The sequence below is a fragment of the Dendropsophus ebraccatus genome, chromosome 3 (genome assembly GCF_027789765.1).
Source record: "Dendropsophus ebraccatus isolate aDenEbr1 chromosome 3, aDenEbr1.pat, whole genome shotgun sequence".
Lineage (NCBI taxonomy): Eukaryota > Metazoa > Chordata > Amphibia > Anura > Hylidae > Dendropsophus > Dendropsophus ebraccatus.
This window is the reverse complement of record NC_091456.1, coordinates 1,856,510-1,879,047: the sequence shown is the minus strand read 5'-3', so window position 1 is coordinate 1,879,047 and position 22,538 is coordinate 1,856,510. Positions and strand designations below refer to the sequence as shown.

At 49.7% G+C, this 22,538-nt stretch overlaps 1 protein-coding gene and 1 long non-coding RNA gene across 3 annotated transcripts in view; both read right to left on the bottom strand.

Moving 5' to 3' along the window:
• Positions 1-515: 515 nt before the first annotated feature.
• LOC138786900 (uncharacterized) lies at positions 516-1,557 on the bottom strand. The gene is made up of 2 exons (XR_011362251.1): positions 1,521-1,557; positions 516-1,479 (listed from the first exon to the last, which is right to left on the bottom strand). It is a non-coding gene; the product is annotated as an uncharacterized lncRNA (long non-coding RNA).
• Positions 1,558-4,953: 3,396 nt separating this feature from the next.
• Positions 4,954-22,538, bottom strand: part of SLC27A6 (solute carrier family 27 member 6) — a 101,012-nt gene continuing 83,427 nt past the window's right edge. For both annotated transcript variants that reach the window (XM_069960704.1, XM_069960705.1), the window contains 3 exons: positions 14,466-14,563; positions 7,922-8,052; positions 4,954-7,219 (listed from right to left, as the gene is read on the bottom strand). In XM_069960704.1, coding sequence (XP_069816805.1) covers positions 7,043-7,219; positions 7,922-8,052; positions 14,466-14,563 — 406 coding nt within the window. In that variant the 3' untranslated portion in view covers positions 4,954-7,042. The remainder of the gene's footprint in view (positions 7,220-7,921; positions 8,053-14,465; positions 14,564-22,538) is intronic.

Below are 22,538 nucleotides of genomic sequence, written 5' to 3'. Positions count from 1 at the left end.
AGGGGGAGTCACAAATCAGTGAACATAACGTGTATATACATATTTCATACAAATATGCACAATATATACACACATCATACACAGATATAAAGGATAGCACATTACCTATATGCATACATAGTACACACACACGATATGTACATCAAATCCTTAGGGATTTTATCATCCCTGCAGCATATACATGATGTATATTTATGATGGTGTCCATGTTGCTATGATTAGTGTGACCCTGTCACTTTAAAAAACCTTTTGACAAGTGCAGATATAGGTATAAACCTTGCGATGTGTGTTTTTTCTTCACGATTTGTGTGCCCCTTTAGTCCAGGGATATGCACATACATGCAGGAGTTCTACTATCCGCTGCTCCATCCTACTTGTGTGCATGGTGCAGGTGATAGATCTATCTAGCAGGAAGATGTCCAGCTTTATGACTCTGCAATATGTGATGGACCCCCAACTCCCAAGCATAATAAGTTACACCAAAGAACACAAAATAAAGACACAACACATTGTAATCAGGTGTCAAAGGCTCCCAATTTTATTTAAAATTACATGACACTGAAAATGGTAGACCCCCGACTCATGAAGAGTCACCCTCCAGCACTCAGGCAAGGAAAAACCCCCTGTGGGGGAAACCTCGAGGGAGCTGTGGCTGGAGAATTGCCCCACCCCTGGGCTTAAAGGGTAATACCATACTATAAATATAATAAACTGGATGTGAGGGAGATTTGGCTGCAATATCTGTCACCTTATTGATGGCCGGCGGATGTATATCTTCTCCTTCACAGATCCAGGTCCACTGCTCAAAAAGATGGAGACTTGATGAAGGGATAGTCTAAAGCAGACCACCCCTTTTCCCCTGCTACAACCTCCAAATTACACCAAGGCTAGGGGGCAGTAAAGTAGTCAAGCTCAAGGTCCTCTGGCGCATCCAAGATGGCACTGACCAGGGCGCGGTGCATTGCTTTGTGGAACCTTCTTTATGACATAAGCGCTTGTCATCACAGTGCACGGTTGCCATGGTTACTGCAGGCAAACACATCTGAAGCATTAACCCATTAATGGCTGGCAATGTGCTTACTGGCAATACTGCAGGGGTCACTAAACACACTTGTGACCAAGCTTATGGTTAGGCCACACTAAGAACATGGTTTGATGTTTCCCATAGCAACCAATCACAGCCCAGCTTTTGTTTCTCAAATTACTCTGGTAAAATAAAAGCTGAACTGTGATTGGTTGCTGTGCGCAACTTAGACCGTCTAACTTGCCCATTGTAACCAATCAGAGCTCAGCTTTAACTTTATAAGAGTTTGTTAACATATGAAAGGTGAGCTGTGATTGGTTGCTATAGGCGAATCAGACACGTTTTGTCGCTGGCAGATTGATAAAGCTGCCCCATTGCTGTAAAGCTTATGATGAAGATGATGGTGATGATGATGATGAGAGGCAGTAAGTGATCAGAGATGATATGGCTGACGCCTCACAGTACAGTCCTGTCATAGAGATGATATGGCTGACGCCTCACAGTACAGTCCTGCCATAGAGATGATCTGTAAAGGGCCCCCCTTTATAAAAGGGGGACACACGGGATTGCGCCCCCACCCCCCTTTTTAGTACAAGTTTGGTTTTACATGTATGTGGTAGTTGTTCTCTCCCCCCCCCCCTTCTTTCTATTCCTACAGGTAACACAAGCCTTGGAGATTCTGCTTAGCAACAGCCAGCGTTGTGATTGGTGATTACAGCTGTGTGGGAATACAGTGAGCTAAAAATAGAAAGGTGCCCTCTGTTTGGATTGGTCAGCTGGCTGAGAGCGGGAGATTTGGAATGGTATTTATAGGGGAGCCGGCTCTCAGCTGTGTCAGTCAGAGTAGCTGTACAGAAGAAGCTGCTCCCACCCGCCCTCCCTTATGTTCAAGGACTTTGTCGTGGCACTTTGATAGAGGGGGTATTGTCGCCCTGCTCTCAGGGCGGGCATGTCCTTCTGTTAAGCTATGGCTCGGTTATTTATTTATTGATTTATTTATTGATTAAATTATTTGATTATTTATGATATTGGTGCTTAACAGTGTATTTGCTTACCCTTATTAAAGTGCCACGGCCTTTATATTCCAAGTGCTTGTTAGTCTTATTTCAGGGGGGGTATTGGGGGCTGCATTTCCGTGTGATTGGCTGACGCCTCACAGTACAGTCCTGTCATAGAGATGATATGGCTGACGCCTCACAGTACAGTCCTGTCATAGAGATGATATGGCTGACGCCTCACAGTACAGTCCTGTCATAGAGATGATATAATCCTCACAGTACAGTCCTGTCATAGAGATGATATGGCTGACGCCTCACAGTACAGTCCTGTCATAGAGATGATACGGCCGACGCCTCACAGTACAGTCCTGTCATAGAGATGATATGGCTGACGCCTCACAGTGTTATGGAGGTCTCGATGCCTTCCAGATAACAGATCCCCTATGCAGTGAGACTTGGGCCTATACTGGATATCTAGGCCTGAAGCCAATATGGCTCCTAGAAGACTCGGTGTCCTTTGATGCCTTCTCCCTGGGTAGAGGGACGGACGCTTGGGTGGGGACTCCTCCTGTCCCGGTTCTCAGCTTTTCTTCTGGATCTTTCCTTTATATTCCTGTCAGTAAAGGGCTCCCTGTCCTATTTACTGACTGCACCAGCAGACTTCTGACTGACTCCAACTCCACAGCTGCTGACTAACAACTGACTTCCTTCCTGTCAGGGCTCTGTTACCATGGGAGCTCATTGACATAGCCCCGCCCCTTGTGATAGCCTTCCTCCCAGCTAGAGGCAGTTCCCTTAGGAGACTGCTGGTGGCGCTGCTGCCTTACAGCTCGGTGTGTGTGTGGATGTGACAGTCTGTAACTCATCCTCAGCTACACTGCGACAAGAGACCTGACTATACATCAACCGACCAGCTCCCCCCTGTGCACCGCTCTCCGTGCCTGCTCATCATGCCGCATAATAAATATTCAGTAGGTGGCGCCGTGAGTGACGGACAGCAATACCGCCATGAGTGACGGACAGCGATGCCGCCATGAGTGACGGACAGCGATGCCGCCATGAGTGACGGACAGCGATGCCGCCATGAGTGACGGACAGCGATGCCGCAGACAAGACAAGTAGAATATTCAGAATAACTAATATATTTTAAGAACCAGACCTCAGCATATCAATGGCTTCACATATTTCTGAGTCCGGGTGTTGCTGCCATTTTATTCCCCATTATTACCCGCTTCATTCCCCATTATTACCCGCTTCATTCCCCATTATTACCCGCTTCATTCCCCATATATATTCCCCGCTTCTGTTGGTGTCTTTCAAGTACATATAAATTTGGAGTCTTAATTTTAGGAAGTCCTGGAAATGTCTGGTTCTGGTTTATTTATTTCCTGGAATCTTCTGGGGTTGAAGCTTCTTCATACAGATACATCAAAGCCGAGTCATGCAGAACGATTGCGTAAGAGGAAGAGTCTCAGTATCACATGTTAGTCACCAGACTAAGCAGCAGATGGGATGTTTCATCTATGGAGCAGTCCGCTATAACACAAGGTCTGATGTGTTCCTGCAGTCATCTATGGAGCAGTCCGCTATAACACAAGGTCTGACGTTTTCCTGCAGTCATCTATGGAGCAGTCCGCTATAACATAAGATCTCCATGTTGGTGCAGTCATCTATGGAGCAGTCCGCTATAACATAAGATCTCCATGTTGGTGCAGCTAGCATATGGGATGTTTCATCTATGGAGCACTCCGCTATAACATAAGATCTCCATGTTGGTGCAGTCATCTATGGAGCAGTCCGCTATAACATAAGATCTCCATGTTGGTGCAGCTAGCATATGGGATGTTTCATCTATGGAGCACTCCGCTATAACATAAGATCTCCATGTTGGTGCAGTCATCTATGGAGCAGTCCGCTATAACATAAGATCTCCATGTTGGTGCAGCTAGCATATGGGATGTTTCATCTATGGAGCACTCCGCTATAACATAAGATCTCCATGTTGCTGCACTCATCTATGGAGCACTCCGCTATAACATAAGATCTCCATGTTGCTGCACTCATCTATGGAGCAGTCCACTATAACATAAGAGCTCCGTGTTGCTGCAATCATCTATGGAGCAGTCCACTATAACATAAGAGCTCCGTGTTGCTGCAATCATCTATGGAGCAGTCCGCTATAACATAAGGTCTGACGTTTTCCTGCAGTCATCTATGGAGCAGTCCGCTATAACATAAGGTCTGACGTTTTCCTGCAGTCATCTATGGAGCAGTCCGCTATAACATAAGAGCTCCGTGTTGCTGCAGTCATCTATGGAGCAGTCCGCTATAACATAAGAGCTCCGTGTTGCTGCAGTCATCTATGGAGCAGTCCGCTATAACATAAGAGCTCCGTGTTGCTGCAGTCATCTATGGAGCAGTCCGCTATAACATAAGAGCTCCGTGTTGCTGCAGTCATCTATGGAGCAGTCCGCTATAACATAGGAGCTCCGTGTTGCTGCAGTCATCTATGGAGCAGTCCGCTATAACATAAGAGCTCCATGTTGCTGCAGTCATCTATGGAGCAGTCCACTATAACATAGGAGCTCCGTGTTGCTGCAGTCATCTATGGAGCAGTCCGCTATAACATAAGATCTCCCATGTTGCTGCAGTCATCTATGGAGCAGTCCGCTATAACATAAGATCTCCATGTTGGTGCAGCTAGCATATGGGATGTTTCATCTATGGAGCACTCCGCTATAACATAAGATCTCCATGTTGCTGCACTCATCTATGGAGCAGTCCGCTATAACATAAGGTCTGACGTTTTCCTGCAGTCATCTATGGAGCAGTCCGCTATAACATAAGAGCTCCGTGTTGCTGCAGTCATCTATGGAGCAGTCCGCTATAACATAGGAGCTCCTTTGCAATGATCATGGAGGAGACCAGAACTCTCGTCAGGCTTTTATTATTAGGACAAATCCTTAGTATTAAAGAAAATCAGACTTTACAAATATTCAAATGAAAACAAAATCCTATTTTTTGCTTATTTCCCAGTTTGGTATTTAGGATATGTAGAAAATAAACAACGTTGTGCTGTAAACTGTTCTGTGTACAATGATGCTTTATTCTAGGACGGCTCCACGTACCAGGACCAGGGAGGAGAGAGACGTCCTCTGTGGTGCCCTCTGGCAGTGCCAGGATCTGTATAGAGATGTAGGTATAAGTGATAGCTCCACGTACCAGGACCAGGGAGGAGAGAGACGTCCTCTGTGGTGCCCTCTGGCAGTGCCAGGATCTGTATAGAGATGTAGGTATAAGTGATAGCTCCACGTACCAGGATTGGCGAGGAGAGAGACGTCCTTTGTGGTGCCATGTGCTCTGGTAGTGCCAGGATCTGTATAGAGATGTAGGTATAAGTGATAGCTGCACGTACCAGGATTGGCGAGGAGAGAGACGTCCTCTGTGGTGCCTTCTGGCAGTGCCAGGATCTGTATAGAGATGTAGGTATAAGTGATAGCTGCACGTACCAGGATTGGCGAGGAGAGAGACGTCCTCTGTGGTGCCCTCTGGTAGTGCCAGGATCTGTGCCACCCAGTCTCATTGCTCATCTATGGCCTGGACCATATTCAGCCTCCTGCTTAGCCGTCCACAGGGTCAGGACGTTATTCATTAGGTTGTTCAGAGAACATGTGAGGATTTGTGATTGGTCTCTGTCACTTTCATACTGGCAATACTGCTGTATATTAAGGCCAACAATCATATAATATAGCAGCAAACACTTCTCCTCTTATGCGTCTTAGATTTCTAAAGTTTGTGAGTAGTTAGATCTAAACCAATATATAAATGAGTCTATTTGGTGCCCAGGGGTGTTCCTCAGGCCTCTCAATGCATTGTACCACCTTGCCTGTCTGACAGACTGTATGTCTATGCAGAAGTAGCTAGGTCTCTCTCCTCGGAGACCCTCCTTGGGGTGTGAGAGCAGACGGGCAGCACGGTGCCAAGAAACACCTCCGGTGCTCCAAATGGACTAACTTACTAAAAAATTGTGGCAAAGAGTGAAATAAGAAGACCTGCGGCAGAATCAGCAGCTCCGCCACTTCAGGTGCATATAAGCCGCTTCACACGTATGATCCTGCCCATACCTACATTTTGCCTTTGTCAGGTCCGGATACGCTGAGGTATTCCAACTTTTAGACTTCCAACTATCGCACGTCATTTATTGTACTGATCTCATCACATGAATCTGTTGGACCCCAAGATATGACTGCAGCCTTTGCACCCCAAAAATTATGTTCCTACAGCTGTGATTACACAAAGAAGCCGCAGGTTTGTCGAGTCTCCTGGGCCCTGGCTTCCTGTTCTGACTTCCAAATAGAATTCAGTCATTTCAAACTGAGCAGAAAATTTCCGAGAAGTGAAAGCTGCCTAAGAACCTCAGCGAGTCCACCAGCGAGTCCACCAGCGAGTCCACCAACGAGTCCACCAACAAGTCCACCAACAAGTCCACCAACAAGTCCACCAACAAGTCCACCATCGAGTCCACCAGCGAGTCCACCAGCAAGTCCACCAGCGAGTCCACCAGCAAGTCCACCAGCGAGTCCACCAGCAAGTCCACCAACGAGTCCACCAACAAGTCCACCAACAAGTCCACCATCGAGTCCACCAACAAGTCCACCAGCGAGTCCACCAGCGAGTCCACCAGTGATAGTCAGTGTTCCTGCCGTTCCTACATTGACAGTCGGCCTTGTGGAGAAATGATAATAAGATAGAGGCAGCCTGCATGATAGACACTATTGTCCGTATTACTGTGTATTATACGATGGACCTAGGACGCTTAGTATGTCATTGTACATTATCAGGGATGGAGTAGTAGTGTCGTCTGAATGGAAAAAGGTCTCATTCCATATATAAAAACAATCATTCTAGCCCGGATTTTAGCAGTAACCATAGAAATCAGGTAAACAATGGAAGCGAGTTAGAAGATCACAGTTTGGGTATTTAAGGCAGCGGGAATCTTATCTTTGTACATTCAGGAGACTTAGAGCTTTAAGCGACCACTTGTGATCTTATCATAAATGTCTTTGGTCATTGGCACGTAAGACTTCTGAGAATCATCCAAGAAGTAAAGAGGATCCGATATTTCTGATGGGTCAAATCCTTGTTCCACCAGGCGGAATTTCTGTTGTTTAAACGTTCCGGTGATTTCCATGTTTTCCTACAAAAAATTAGAATGATAGAGTAGTAGTAAGTCTATTCTATTCTATTGGGAGTCCAACCTCTGATGTATTCTAGAGCTAATCCAGGTAAGTGGGTGAGACAGCAGGAACACCATGACCTGCTTAGGATCTCTCTAATGGGATTTATCCAAGATATCGATAGATAGTATGGGGGGAGAGGCAATGTATACTACATTTTATTCAATGTGAGTTTTTTTTCTGTCTTTAATTTTTTTATCTTTACTATTTTCTCACAGTTCTATTACACAGATCGCTGTCTGTATTCGGGAGACTGGAGACTTCTCTCATGGCAGTCATGGCCGCCCCTCCACCATCTTCCTTTACTTTCTGTTGGATACAGACAATAAAGTCCAATGCTAGGACATAGGAAAGTTGCAGGAGGCTCACTCAGTGCTTGGCTTCCACAGTCAGGGCCTAAACCTTCTGGTATATTATGCCCATAGACTACAGCTAAACATATACCAAAACAGTTCCCTCTTTGGATGATATTTGGTTCTTTACCTACCCATTCCTGCCAAGAGAAGGTTCCGCCTGCGGTCGGGGCGTTCTCTCTGGCTCTTGTCCTATAACTGGGCTCAGAGATTTGCATCATGGGAACAGCAGAAATCCACTTTCTTTCCCAGTTGTACAAGTGATAGGAACAAATATGATGAAATGGCACAACAGGGATCTTTATTTACCTGCAGTCGTAGGAATCGTGGATATGCGTATGCAGGTAGGTAGCCGGTAACGTGCTCATAGATACTATGTAGCTGTAAAGAGGCGCCGGACTTCACAATTATTGATGCCATCCCCACTTTTCCCTCATGATCTAAAAGAAAAACATAGAGCAATATTTCAGGATTCAGCAAAATGTGAATAGTGAATGATCCCCCCCCCCCCCCCCGTGTACAGGCTGCCTTCTGCCCTCGTTCTTTAGGATACGTAAGAGCTATAGATACTGGAGACACGCTGCCCTCTGTGCCAGATATCTCGGATTGTACAAGGCTCATTGTCTGCCGAGTCCCATGTATAGTATAGGACTGTGGTACAGATGGGGGGGCAATGTTCTCTCCGATAGAAGGAACCAGCGCTGGCCTGTGTGTGGACTCCCCTGCAGGTTGCTCCTTGGACTGGATGGCTATGGGGCGCTTTCCTCTAAGCTGCTCCCTGAATCTAAAGCTGATGAGATGCATCTAGACGTAAAATATCAACTAAAGAATGCAAAAAATCTACGAGTAATATTTCATCAACGATTCCGACAAGTTGCAGCAAGACAACAAACATGTTTTCAGGGATGTATCAGGAATTTCACCTATATACCTATGAACCTCACATAAACCTAGCCCCCACCCCACACACACAAGCTACGCAGGAGACATCTGTTCTTATTGAGCAAGTCTGGCTTCTGCAATTTAAAATGTTTAAGGAAACTAAAGCTGAAAGTCAGATGGGGGGGGGGGGCTGTTCCATGTATAGATGCAGTCTGCTGAAGAATTACCCATTTACATGAATGGTGTTCATATAGGTCTTACACCTTTTAGACAAAGAGATGTCCCTGCACGTCAGTGTTTCACTCTATCTAGGAGTCTTACAACATGACCCAGATGAGGTCAGCTCGGAGCGCACTGACAGAGAGCACTGCGGTGTAATAGCGGCGTCAGTGAGTGGGGAGCGAGGAGCAAACAAGTGCTGACAGCTCCTCTGCATCCCCCGGTGTAATAGCTGACAGCTCCTCTGCATCCCCCGGTGTAATAGCTTACAGCTCCTCTGCATCCCCCGGTGTAATAGCTGACAGCTACTCTGCATCCCCCCGGTGTAATAGCTGACAGCTACTCTGCATCCCCCCGGTGTAATAGCTGACAGCACCTCTGCATCCCCCCGGTGTAATAGCTGACAGCTCCTCTGCATCCCCCCCGGTGTAATATCTGACAGCTCCTCTGCATCCCCCCGGTGTAATAGCTGACAGCTCCTCTGCACCCCCCCGATGTAATAGCTGACAGCTCCTCTGCATCCCCCGATGTAATAGCTGACAGCTCCTCTGCATCCCCCGGTGTAATAGCTGACAGCTCCTCTGCATCCCCCCATGTAATAGCTGACAGCTCCTCTGCATCCCCCGGTGTAATAGCTGACAGCTCCTCTGCATCCCCCGGTGTAATAGCTGACAGCTCCTCTGCATCCCCCCGGTGTAATAGCTGACAGCACCTCTGCATCCCCCCATGTAATAGCCAACAGCTCCTCTGCATCCCCCCCGGTGTAATAGCTGACAGCTCCTCTGCATCCCCCGGTGTAATAGCTGACAGCCCCTCTGCATCCCCCCATGTAATAGCTGACAGCTCCTCTGCATCCCCCCATGTAATAGCTGACAGCTCCTCTGCATCCCCCCGGTGTAATAGCTGACAGCTCCTCTGCATCCCCCCGGTATAATAGCTGACAGCTCCTCTGCATCCCCCGGTGTAATAGCTGACAGCTCCTCTGCATCCCCCGGTGTAATAGCCGACAGCTCCTCTGCATCCCCCCCGGTGTAATAGCTGACAGCTCCTCTGCATCCCCCGGTGTAATAGCTGACAGCTCCTCTGCATCGCCCGGTATAATAGCTGACAGCTCCTCTGCATCCCCCGGTGTAATAGCTGACAGCTCCTCTGCATCCCCCGGTGTAATAGCTGACAGCTCCTCTGCATCCCCCCCGGTGTAATAGCTGACAGCTCCTCTGCATCCCCCGGTGTAATAGCTGACAGCACCTCTGCATCCCCCCATGTAATAGCCAACAGCTCCTCTGCATCCCCCCCCCGGTGTAATAACTGACAGCTCCTCTGCTGTCAGCTATTACACCGGGCGACCAGTAGGGCCCTACGGGCGGCCAGTAGGTGAGGCGGACAGCAGCTGTGACCATCTCAGAGGAGGTGAGGAGGAAGGGGGGGGGGAGAAAAACCTGGGGATGGGGGAGAGAAGCACAGGAGAGAAGCAGGGGGGAGAAGTATGGTGGAGAGAAGTACAGGAGAGAAGTATGGTGGAGAGAAGTACAGGAGAGAAGCATGGGGGAGAAGTATGGTGGAGAGAAGCATGGGGAAGAGAAGCACAGGAGAGAAGCAGGGGGAGAAGTATGGTGGAGAGAAGCATGGGGAAGAGAAGCACAGGAGAGAAGCAGGGGGAGAAGTATGGTGGAGAGAAGCATGGGGAAGAGAAGCACAGGAGAGCAGCATGGGGAAGAGAAGCACAGGAGAGAATGATGGGGGAGAGAAGCACGGGGGAGAAGCAGGGGGAGAAGTATGGTGGAGAGAAGCACAGGAGAGAAGCACAGGAGAGAAGAAGGGGGGAGAGAAGCACAGGAGAGAAGCAGGGGGGAGAGAAGCACAGGAGAGAATGATGGGGGAGAGAAGCACGGGGGAGAAGCAGGGGGAGAAGTATGGTGGAGAGAAGCACAGGAGAGAAGCACAGGAGAGAAGAAGGGGGGAGAGAAGCACAGGAGAGAAGCAGGGGGAGAGAAGCACAGGAGAGAAGAAGGGGGGAGAGAAGCACAGGAGAGAAGCATGGGGGAGAGAAGCAGGGGGGAGAAGTATGGTGGAGAGAAGCATGGTGGAGAGAAGAACAGGAGAGAAGCAGGGGGGAGAAGTATGGTGAAGAGAAGGGGATGCAGAGGAGCTGTCAGCTATTACACCGGGGGGGTGCAGAGGAGCTGTCAGCTATTACACCGGGGGGATGCAGAGGAGCTGTCAGCTATTACACCGGGGGGATGCAGAGGAGCTGTCAGCTATTACACCAGGGGATGCAGAGGAGCTGTCAGCTATTACACCGGGGGGATGCAGAGGGGGGACGTGCTCCTCCAATCAGAGGAGACCGGGAGCGTGGTGCGCACCATGCAACCGCCCACATTAAAATCCGCCACTGATCGCTGCGCACCATAGTTTGGGGAACTTTCCCCGCGGCACACCCCGACCATGTGTCGCGGCACACTAGTGTGCCACGGCACACTGGTTGAAAATCACTGTAATAGCTGACAGCTCCTCTGCATAAGCCGTGTACAGTATGAGCGATATATATATCAGGCAGGATGGATCCCAGGATATACACTACCGTTCAAAAGTTTGGGGTCACCCAAACAATTTAGTGTTTTCCATGAAAAGTCGCACTTCTTCACCATCGTACGTTGTGAAATGAATAGAAAATAGAGACAAGACACTGACAAGGTTAGAAATACTGATTTGTATGTGAAATAACATTGTTCTTCCATCACACTTTGCTTCCGTCCCAGAATCCTCCTTGTGCACCAATTCCAGCATTGCCCACCTTTGGCATTCTAGCTATTACTCTGTTGGGGTAAGCTGGAGAAATTGCACCCCACGCTTCTAGAAGCAGCTCCCACAAGTTGGATTGGTTGGATGGGCACTTCTGGCGTACCATACGGTCCAGCTGCTCCCACAATGGGGTGGTGATCTGGTGACTGCGCTGGCCACTCCATTACCTAGGATAGAATACCAGCTGCTGCTTCTGCTGGAAATAGTTCTTGCACAATTTGGAGGTGTTTAGGGTCATTGTCCTGTTGTAGGATGAAATTGGCTCCAACCAAGCGCTGCCCACTGGGTATGGCATGGCGGTGCAGAGTGATGGCCTTCCTTATTCACAATCCCTTTTACCCTGTACAAATCTCCCACCTTACCAGCACCGACCCCAGACCATCACATGACCTCCACCATGTATAACAGATGGCGTCAGGCATTCTTCCAGCATCTTCTCATTTCTTCTGCGTCTCACAAACCTTCTTCTTTGTCATCCAAACACCTCAAACTTGGATTCATCGTCCACACCACTTTTTTCCAGTCTCCTCTGCCCAATGTCTGTGTTCTTTTGCCCATCTTAATCTTTTTCTTTTATTGGCCAGTCTCAGATATGGCTTTTTCTTTGCCACTCTGCCCTGAAGCCCAAAATCCGGCAGCCGCCTCTTCCCTGTAGATGGTGACACTGGTGTTTTGCGGGTACTATGTAATGAAGATGCCAGTCGGGGACCTGTGAGGCGTCTGTTTCTCATACTAGAGACTCTAATGTGCTTATCTTCTTGCTTAGTTTTGCAACGCGGCCTCCCACTTCTTTTTCTACTCTGGTTAGAGCCTGTTTGTGCTGTCCTCTGAAGGGAGTAGTACACACCGTTGTAGGAAATCTTCAATTTCTTAGCAATTTCTGGCATGGAATAGCCTTCATTTCTAAGAACAAGAATAGACTGTCGAGTTTCAGATGAAAGTTCTCTTTTTCTGGCCATCTTGAGCGTTTAACCCCTTCGGGACCGGGCTAATTTTCGTTTTTGCATTTTCATTTTTTCCTCCTTGTGTATATACGGCCATACATAGCACTTGCATTTTCCACCTAGAGACCCACATGAGCCCTTATTTTTTGCGTCACTAATTGTACTTTGCAATGAAGTACTTTTGCATAAAGTAAACTGCGAAACCAGAAAAAAATTCAAAGTGTGGTGAAATTGAAAAAAAACCGCATTTCTTTTATTTGGGGGGACTGTGTTTTTACGCCATTCGCCCCGGGGTAAAACTGACTTGTTATATATGTTCCTCAAGTCGTTATGATTAAAACGATATATAACATGTATAACTTATATTGTATCTGATGGCCTGTAAAAAATTCAAACCATTGTTACCGAATACATGTTCCTTACAATCTCTCCATTCCCCGGCTTATAACGCTTTTATCCTTTGGTCTATGGGGCTGTGTCAGGTGTCATTTTTGCGCCATGATGTTTACTTTCTATTGATACCTAGATTGCGCATATACGACTTTTTGATCGCTTTTTATTACATTTTTTCTGGATTTGATGCGACGCAGTTTACCGTACGAGATCAGGAATGTGATTAATTAATAGTTCGGGCGATTACGCACACGGCGATACCAAACATGTTTATTTATTTGTTTACTTATTTACTTTTATTTATAACCTGTGAAAAGGGGGGTGATTCTGACTTTTATTAGGGGAGGGGGCTTTTTACTTATAACAATACTTTTTTTTAACTTTTACACTTATACTAGAAGCCCCCCTGGGGTTACGGTTATTCCCCCCTGGGGTTAGGGTTATTCCCCCCCTGGGGTTAGGGTTATTCCCCCTGGGGTTAGGGTTATTCCCCCCTGGGGTTACGGTTATTCCCCCCTGGGGTTAGGGTTATTCCCCCCCTGGGGTTAGGGTTATTCCCCCCCTGGGGTTAGGGTTATTCCCCCTGGGGTTAGGGTTATTCCCCCCTGGGGTTACGGTTATTCCCCCCTGGGGTTACGGTTATTCCCCCCTGGGGTTAGGGTTATTCCCCCCCTGGGGTTAGGGTTATTCCCCCTGGGGTTAGGGTTATTCCCCCCCTGGGTTAGGGTTATTCCCCCTGGGGTTAGGGTTATTCCCCCTGGGGTTAGGGTTAGTCCCCCCCTGGGGTTAGGGTTATTCCCCCTGGGGTTAGGGTTATTCTCCCCCTGGGGTTAGGGTTATTCCCCCTGGGGTTAGGGTTATTCCCCCTATAGGACTTCTAGTATAAGTGCTTTGATCTCTCATAGAGATCTCTGCAGCATAGATATGCTGCAGAGATCCATGAGATAGGCTGCTGCAGCCGGAAGTAAACGAGTGCCGAGCCAGGGACGGCGCCATCTTGGAGCGGTCCCCGGCTGGCTTCAGAAACGGAGATCGCTCGATCTCCGCCACTAGACACCGGGGATAAGCTGAATCCGGTAATCGGATGCAGCTGTCATGTTTGACAGCTGCATCCGATTACTGTATTAGCGGGCACGGCGATCGGACTGTGCCCGCTAATACCGGTGGTCCCGGGCTACAAGCGGCACCCGGGACCCCTGCGGTTCAGAGCGGGGTCGCCGTGCGGCCCCGCTCTGAACGCCCGCACCCGCGCGAGGACGTACAGTTACGTCCTCGTGCGGGAAAGGGTTAATTGACCCCACAAATGTGATGCTCCAGAAACTCAATCTGCTCAAAGGAAGGTCAGTTTTGTAGCTTCTGTAACGAGCTAGACTGTTTTCAGATGTGTGAACATGATTGCACAAGGGTTTTCTAATCATCAATTATCCTTCTGAGCCAATGAGCAAACACATTGTACCATTAGAAGACTGGAGTGATAGTTGCTGGAAATGGGCCTCTATCAAGATTTTCAATAAACGAAAATTTTTTACCAGCAAGCGCCGCTCCTACAAGTTCCTTTATAATCAGCCCCTCCCCTCTGTACTGTGACACATACAATGACCGGCTGGAGTTACCTGGTACACTCACTCCGTAGACGTTGGCTTCTTGTATGAAGTTGAGCATTCCAATGATATCAGACACTTCAGTTGTTGCGACATTTTCTCCTTTCCATCTAGAAAGTGACATCGACATCATCATCATCATCATCTTAATCATCTTATTCTTAATGTGTCATTTTTACAGGAAGTTTATGTATAATTCTTGTTCTAGAACTTTGATGATTGTGCTGAGGGTCAGGCCGGGGTCACATGACCTTTCTCCCTGTAACCCGTCCATTCTTAAAGTGTCACTGTCGTGAAATTTTTTTTTGCAGAAATCAATAGTCCAGGCGATTTTAAGAAACTTTGTAATTGGGTTTATTATCCGAAAAATGCATTTTTATCATGAAAAAGCAGTTTGAAGCTCTCTCCCCTGTCTTCATTGTTCTCCTATGGAGAGAGCTAAAGAAAAGACCAAAACAGGACAACAAAGAGTTAATCTACAAATCCCTCACCCTGTATCTCCTGTGACAGTCACCAGTGACCTCTCTGAGCTCGGATTACAGCTGTCACCCAGCTCCGTGCCTGTAATCCTCTGTTCTCTGCTCTCTGCTGCCGGCTAACTCCCTCCTTCCTCCTCCCCCCTCCCCTCTCCATAGAGCAGACAGGGGACGTCTCCTGCAACAAGTCACAATTTTCAGATTTTTCAGAGTGGATGAAAAAGAGGAAGGAGGGGGGGACCTGGGAAAAGGCTTTTTACATGCAGATAATGGCAGATTTGGCTAATAAACCCAATTACAAAGTTTCTTAAAATCGCCTGGACTATTGATTTCTGCAAAAAAAAAAAAAAATACGACATATATGACTCTTTAAATGTTGAATTTTAATTTACAGAAAAATGTTTTCAACCCAGCCTATATACTGTATATGTGTGTGTGTGAGCCTAGCCTATATACTGTATATGTGTGTGTGTGAGCCTAGCCTATATACTGTATATGTGTGTGTGTGTGAGCCTAGCCTATATACTGTATGTGTGTGTGAGCCTAGCCTATATACTGTATATGTATGTGTGAGCCTAGCCTATATACTGTATATGTGTGCGTGAGCCTAGCCTATATACTGTATATGTGTGTGCTTGAGCTTAGCCTATATACTGTATGTGTGTGTGAGCCTAGCCTATATACTGTATATGTGTGTTTGTGAGACTAGCCTATATACTGTGTGTGTGTGTGAGCCTGGCCTATTTACTGTATATATGTGTGTGTAAGCCTAGCCTATATACTGTATATATGTATGTGTGTGTGTGTGTGTGAGCCTAACCTATATACTGTGTATATATGTGTGTGTGTGTGTGTGTGTGTGTGTGTCTGTCTGTGAGCCTAGCCTATATACTGTATATATGTGTGTGAGCCTAGCCTATATACTGTATATATGTGTGTAAGCCTAGCCTATATACTGTATATATGTATGTGTGTGTGAGAGCCTAGCCTATATACTGTATATGTGTGTGTGTTAGCCTAGCCTATATACTGTATATGTGTGTGTGTTAGCCTAGCCTATATACTGTATATATGTGTGTGTGCGTGTGTGAGCCTAGCCTATATACTGTATATGTGTGTGTGTTAGCCTAGCCTATATACTGTATATATGTGTGTGTGCGTGTGTGAGCTTAGCCTATATACTGTATATGTGTGTGTGTTAGCCTAGCCTATATACTATATATATATGTGTGTGTGAGAGCCTAGCCTATATACTGTATATATGTGTGTGAGCCTAGCCTATATACTGTATATGTGTGTCTGTGTCTGTGTGTGTGTCTGTGTGAGCCTAGCCTATATACTGTATATATGTTTGTGTGTTTGAGCCTAGCCTATATACTGTATATACGTGTGTGTGTGAGCCTAGCCTATATACTGTATATGTGTGTGTGTGTGTGTGTGTGTGTGTGAGCCTAGCCTATATACTGTATATATGTGTGTGTCAGCCTAGCCTATATACTGTATATATGTGTGTGTGTGTGAGAGCCTAGCCTATATACTGTGTATATGTGTGTGTGTGTGCCTAACCTATATACTGTGTATATGTGTGTGTGTGTGTGTGTGTGTGTGTCTGTCTGTGAGCCTAGCCTATATACTGTATATGTGTGTGTGTGTGAGCCTAGCCTATATACTGTATATGTGTGTGTGTGAGCCTAGCCTATATACTGTGTATATGTGTGTGTGTGTGCCTAACCTATATACTGTGTATATGTGTGTGTGTGTGTGTGTGTGTGTCTGTCTGTGAGCCTAGCCTATATACTGTATATATGTGTGTGTGTGTGTGAGCCTAGCCTATATACTGTATATATGTGTGTGTCAGCCTAGCCTATATACTGTATATATGTGTGTGTGTGAGCCTAGCCTATATACTGTATATATAAGTGTGTGAGCCTAGCCTATATACTGTATATATATGTGTGTGTGTTTGTGTGTGTGTGTTTGCAGTGTCCCAGAACAGAATTCCTTCTCTTGTTGTTTTTTCCAAGTGTATCTCTATATCTGAGTCAGTCAGTATTTTATCGCCTCTGTTCAGGAAAGCTATGGTCCACTGCAAACTGTGTGTATTGTGTCCAGTGGCGGATTAAATGTACCCTTGGCCCCGGGCTGTCCACCCAACCTGTCTGCCCCCCCGGTCAATCCTCCCACATTATACTCCGCTACTGCCCCCCCCCCCACATGCTGTCACCAATAAACATAATGTTTGGTCCCTTGCTGCACAGAGGATGTCAGGAGAGGAGGGGGCTGATCTTATAGGAGAGGACACAGCAGCACAGAGGATGTCAGGAGAGGAGGGGGCTGATCTTATAGGGGAGGTCACAGCAGGACAGAGGATGTCAGGAGAGGAGGGGGCTGATCTTATAGGAGAGGACACACAGCACAGAGGATGTCAGGAGAGGAGGGTGCTGATCTTATAGGGGAGGACACAGCAGGACAGAGGATGTCAGGAGAGGAGGGTGCTGATCTTATAGGGGAGGACACAGCAGCACAGAGGATGTCAGGAGAGGAGGGGGCTGATACTATAGGAGAGGACACAGCAGCACAGAGGATGTCAGGAGAGGAGGGGGCTGATCTTATAGGAGAGGACACACAGCACAGAGGATGTCAGGAGAGGAGGGGGCTGATCTTATAGGGGAGGACACAGCAGCACAGAGGATGTCAGGAGAGGAGGGGGCTGATCTTATAGGGGAGGTCGCAGGGTCCCTGCAGCACAGAGGATGTCAGGAAAGGAGGGTGCTGATCTTATAGGGGAGGTCACAGCAGCACAGAGGATGTCAGGAGAGGAGGCTGCCAATCCTATAGGAGAGGTCCCAGCAGCACAGAGGATGTCAGGAGAGGAGGGGGCTGATCTTATAGGGGAGGTCACAGCAGCACAGAGGATGTCAGGAGAGGAGGGTGCTGATCTTATAGGGGAGGTCACAGGGTCCCAGCAGCACAGAGGATGTCAGGAAAGGAGGGTGCTGATCTTATAGGGGAGGTCACAGCAGCACAGAGGATGTCATGAGAGGAGGGTGCTGATCTTATAGGGGAGGTCACAGCAGCACAGAGGATGTCAGGAGAGGAGGCTGCTAATCCTATAGGAGAGGTCCCAGCAGCACAGAGGATGTCAGGAGAGGAGGGTGCTGATCTATAAGAGTGGTCACAGCAGCACAGAGGATGTCAGGAGAGGAGGGTGCTAATCCTATAGGAGATGGTCCCCCTCTTCCCCCCCCCCCCCTTATAGATGGTCCCCCTCTCCCCCCCCCCTTATAGACGGTCCCCCTCTCCCCCCCTTATAGATGGTCCCCCCTCTCCCCCCCTTAGATGGTCCCCCTCTCCACCCCCATTATAGATGGTCCCCCTCTTCCCCCCTTAGATGGTCCCCCTCATCCCCCCCCCTTATAGATGGTCCCCCTCTTCTCCCCTTATAGATGGTCCCCCTCTCCCCCCTCCCTTATATATGGTCCCCCTCTGCCCCCCCCTTATAGATGGTCCCCCTCTTCCCCCTTATAGCTGGTCCCCCTCTTCCCCCCCTTATAGCTGGTCCCCCCTCTTCCCTCCCTTATAGCTGGTCCCCCTCTGCCCCCCCCCTTATAGATGGTCCCCCTCTGCCCCCCCCTTATAGTTGGTCCCCCTCTGCCCCCCCCCCCTTATAGCTGGTCCCCCTCTGCCCCCCCCTTATAGGTGGTCCCCCTCTGCCCCCCCCTTATAGTTGGTCCCCCTCTGCCCCCCCTTATAGCTGGTCCCCCTCTGCCCCCCCCTTATAGGTGGTCCCCCTCTGCCCCCCCCTTATAGGTGGTCCCCCTCTGCCCCCCCCTTATAGGTGGTCCCCCCTCTTCCCCCCTTATAGATGGTCCCCCTCTGCCCCCCCTTATAGATGGTCCCCCCTCTGCCCCCCCTTAAAGATGGTCCCCCTCTGCCCCCCCTTATAGATGGTCCCCCTCTTCCCCCCCTTATAGATGGTCCCCCTCTGCCCCCCCTTAAAGATGGTCCCCCTCTGCCCCCCCTTATAGCTGGTTCCCCCTCTTCCCCCCCTTATAGATGGTCCCCCTCTCCCCCCCTTATAGATGGTCCCCCTCTGCCCCCCCTTAAAGATGGTCCCCCTCTGCCCCCCCTTATAGCTGGTTCCCCCTCTTCCCCCCCTTATAGATGGTCCCCCTCTCCCCCCCCTTATAGATGGTCCCCCTCTGCCCCCCCTTATAGATGGTCCCCCTCTGCCCCCCTTATAGATGGTCCCCCTCTTCCCCCCTTATAGATGGTCCCCCTCTGCCCCCCCCTTATAGCTGGTCCCCCCTTATAGATGGTCCCCCTCTGCCTCCCCTTAAAGATGGTCCCCCTCTGCCCCCCCTTATAGCTGGTCCCCCCTCTTCCCCCCTTATAGATGGTCCCCCTCTGCCCCCCCTTATAGATGGTCCCCCTCTGCCCCCCCTTAAAGATGGTCCCCCTCTGCCCCCCCTTATAGCTGGTCCCCCCTCTTCCCCCCCTTATAGATAGTCCCCTCTGCCCCCCCTTAAAGATGGTCCCCCTCTGCCCCCCCCTTATAGATGGTCCCCCTCTGCCCCCCCTTATAGCTGGTCCCCCCTCTTCCCCCCTTATAGATGGTCCCCCTCTGCCCCCCCTTAAAGATGGTCCCCCTCTGCCCCCCCTTAAAGATGGTCCCCCTCTGCCCCCCCTTATAGATGGTCCCCCTCTTCCCCCCCTTATAGATGGTCCCCCTCTGCCCCCCTTAAAGATGGTCCCCCTCTGCCCCCCCTTATAGCTGGTTCCCCCTCTTCCCCCCCTTATAGATGGTCCCCCTCTCCCCCCCCCCTTATAGATGGTCCCCCTCTGCCCCCCCTTAAAGATGGTCCCCCTCTGCCCCCCCTTATAGCTGGTTCCCCCTCTTCCCCCCCCTTATAGATGGTCCCCCCTCTCCCCCCCCCTTATAGATGGTCCCCCTCTGCCCCCCCTTATAGATGGTCCCCCTCTCCCCCCCCCTTATAGATGGTCCCCCCTCTGCCCCCCCCCTTATAGATGGTCCCCCTCTGTGTGTGTGTGAGCTTAGCCTATACACTGTATATATGTGTGTGAGCCTAGCCTATACACTGTATATATATATATATATGTGTGTGTGTGTGAGCCTAGCCTATACACTGTATATATGTGTGTGTGTGAGCCTAGCCTATACACTGTATATATGTGTGTGTGTGTGTGTGTGTGTGAGAGCCAAGCCTATACACTGTATATATGTGTGTGTGTGAGCCTAGCCATAACTATAACACATCATACCATATTGATATGTCCTACATACAGTATTTGTACATTTAAGTTTAATCGGTTCCTGTTCCCAAGGTCATTGAGCGGAGGAGTGACATCATTGGCAGCGAACACACTGAGCATTGTGCATGAGCGGCCGCCCCCGGTGTCATCTGCACAACGAGTCCAGTCATACAAGTGTTCTACATAACAATGCTCTGGAGGTGGCAGCTTCTCCTCTGCAGCCTTACAGGGGACCATCACACCGAGGCCCATCACACCGAGGCCCATCACACTGACCACCATCACAACGAGTCCCATCACACTGACCACCATCACACCGAGGCCCATCACACTGACCACCATCACACCGAGGCCCATCACACTGACCACCATCACACCGAGGCCCATCACACTGACCACCATCACACCGAGGCCCATCACACTGACCACCATCACACCGAGGCCCATCACACTGACCACCATCACAACGAGTCCATCACACTGACCACCATCACACCGAGGCCCATCACACTGACCACCATCACACCGAGGCCCATCACACCTGACCACCATCCACACCGAGGAGCCATCACACTGACCACCATCACACCGAGGCCCATCACACTGACCACCATCACACCGAGGCCCATCACACTGACCACCATCACACGAGGCCCATCACACTGACCACCATCACACAGAGGGCCCATCACACTGACCACCATCACAACGAGGCCCATCACACTGACCACCATCACACCGAGGCCCATCAACTGACCACCATCACCACCGAGGCCCATCACACTGGACCACCATCACACGAGGCCCATCACACTGACCACCATCACACGAGGCCCATCACACTGACCACCATCACCACCGATGGCCCATCACACTGACCACCATCACACCGAGGCCCCATCACACTGACCACCATCCACCACGGAGGCCCATCACACTGACCACCACACACCGAGGCCCATCACACTGACCACCATCACACCGAGGCCCATCACACTGACCACCATCACAACGAGGCCCATCACACTGACCACCATCACACCGAGGCCCATCACACTGACCACCATCACACCGAGGCCCATCACACGACCACCATCACACCGAGGCCCATCACACTGACCACCATCACACGGAGCCCATCACACTGACCACCATCACACCGAGGCTTATCACACCGAGGCCCATCACACTGACCAACATCACACCGAGGCCCATCACACTGACCACCATCACACCGAGGCCCATCACACTGACCACCATCACACCGAGGCCCATCACACTGACCACCATCACACCGAGACCCATCACACCGAGGCCCATCACACTGACCACCATCACACCGAGGCCCATCACACTGACCACCATCACACCGAGGCCCATCACACTGACCACCATCACACCGAGGCCCATCACACTGACCACCATCACCACCGAGGCCCATCACACTGACCATCATCACACCGAGTCCCATCACACTGACCACCATCACACCGAGTCCCATCACACTGACCACCATCACACCGAGTCCCATCACACTGACCACCATCACACCGAGGCCCATCACACTGACCACCATCACACCGAGGCCCATCACACTGACCACCATCACACCGAGGCCCATCACACTGACCACCATCACACCGAGGCCCATCACACCGAGGCCCATCACACTGACCACCATCACACCGAGGCCCATCACACTGACCACCATCACACCGAGGCCCATCACACTGACCACCATCACACAGAGGCCCATCACACTGACCACCATCACACCGAGGCCCATCACACTGACCACCATCACACTGACCACCATCACACCGAGGCCCATCACACTGAGGCCCATCACACTGACCACCATCACACTGACCAACATCACACCGAGGCCCATCACACTGACCACCATCACACCGAGGCCCATCACACTGACCACCATCACACCGAGGCCCATCACACTGACCACCATCACACCGAGACCCATCACACCGAGGCCCATCACACTGACCACCATCACACCGAGGCCCATCACACTGACCACCATCACACCGAGGCCCATCACACTGACCACCATCACACCGAGGCCCATCACACTGACCAACATCACACCGAGGCCCATCACACTGACCACCATCACACCGAGGCCCATCACACTGACCACCATCACACCGAGGCCCATCACACTGACCACCATCACACCGAGGCTTATCACACCGAGGCCCATCACACTGACCACCATCACACCGAGGCCCATCACACTGACCACCATCACACCGAGGCCCATCACACTGACCACCATCACACCGAGGCCCATCACACTGACCACCATCACACCGAG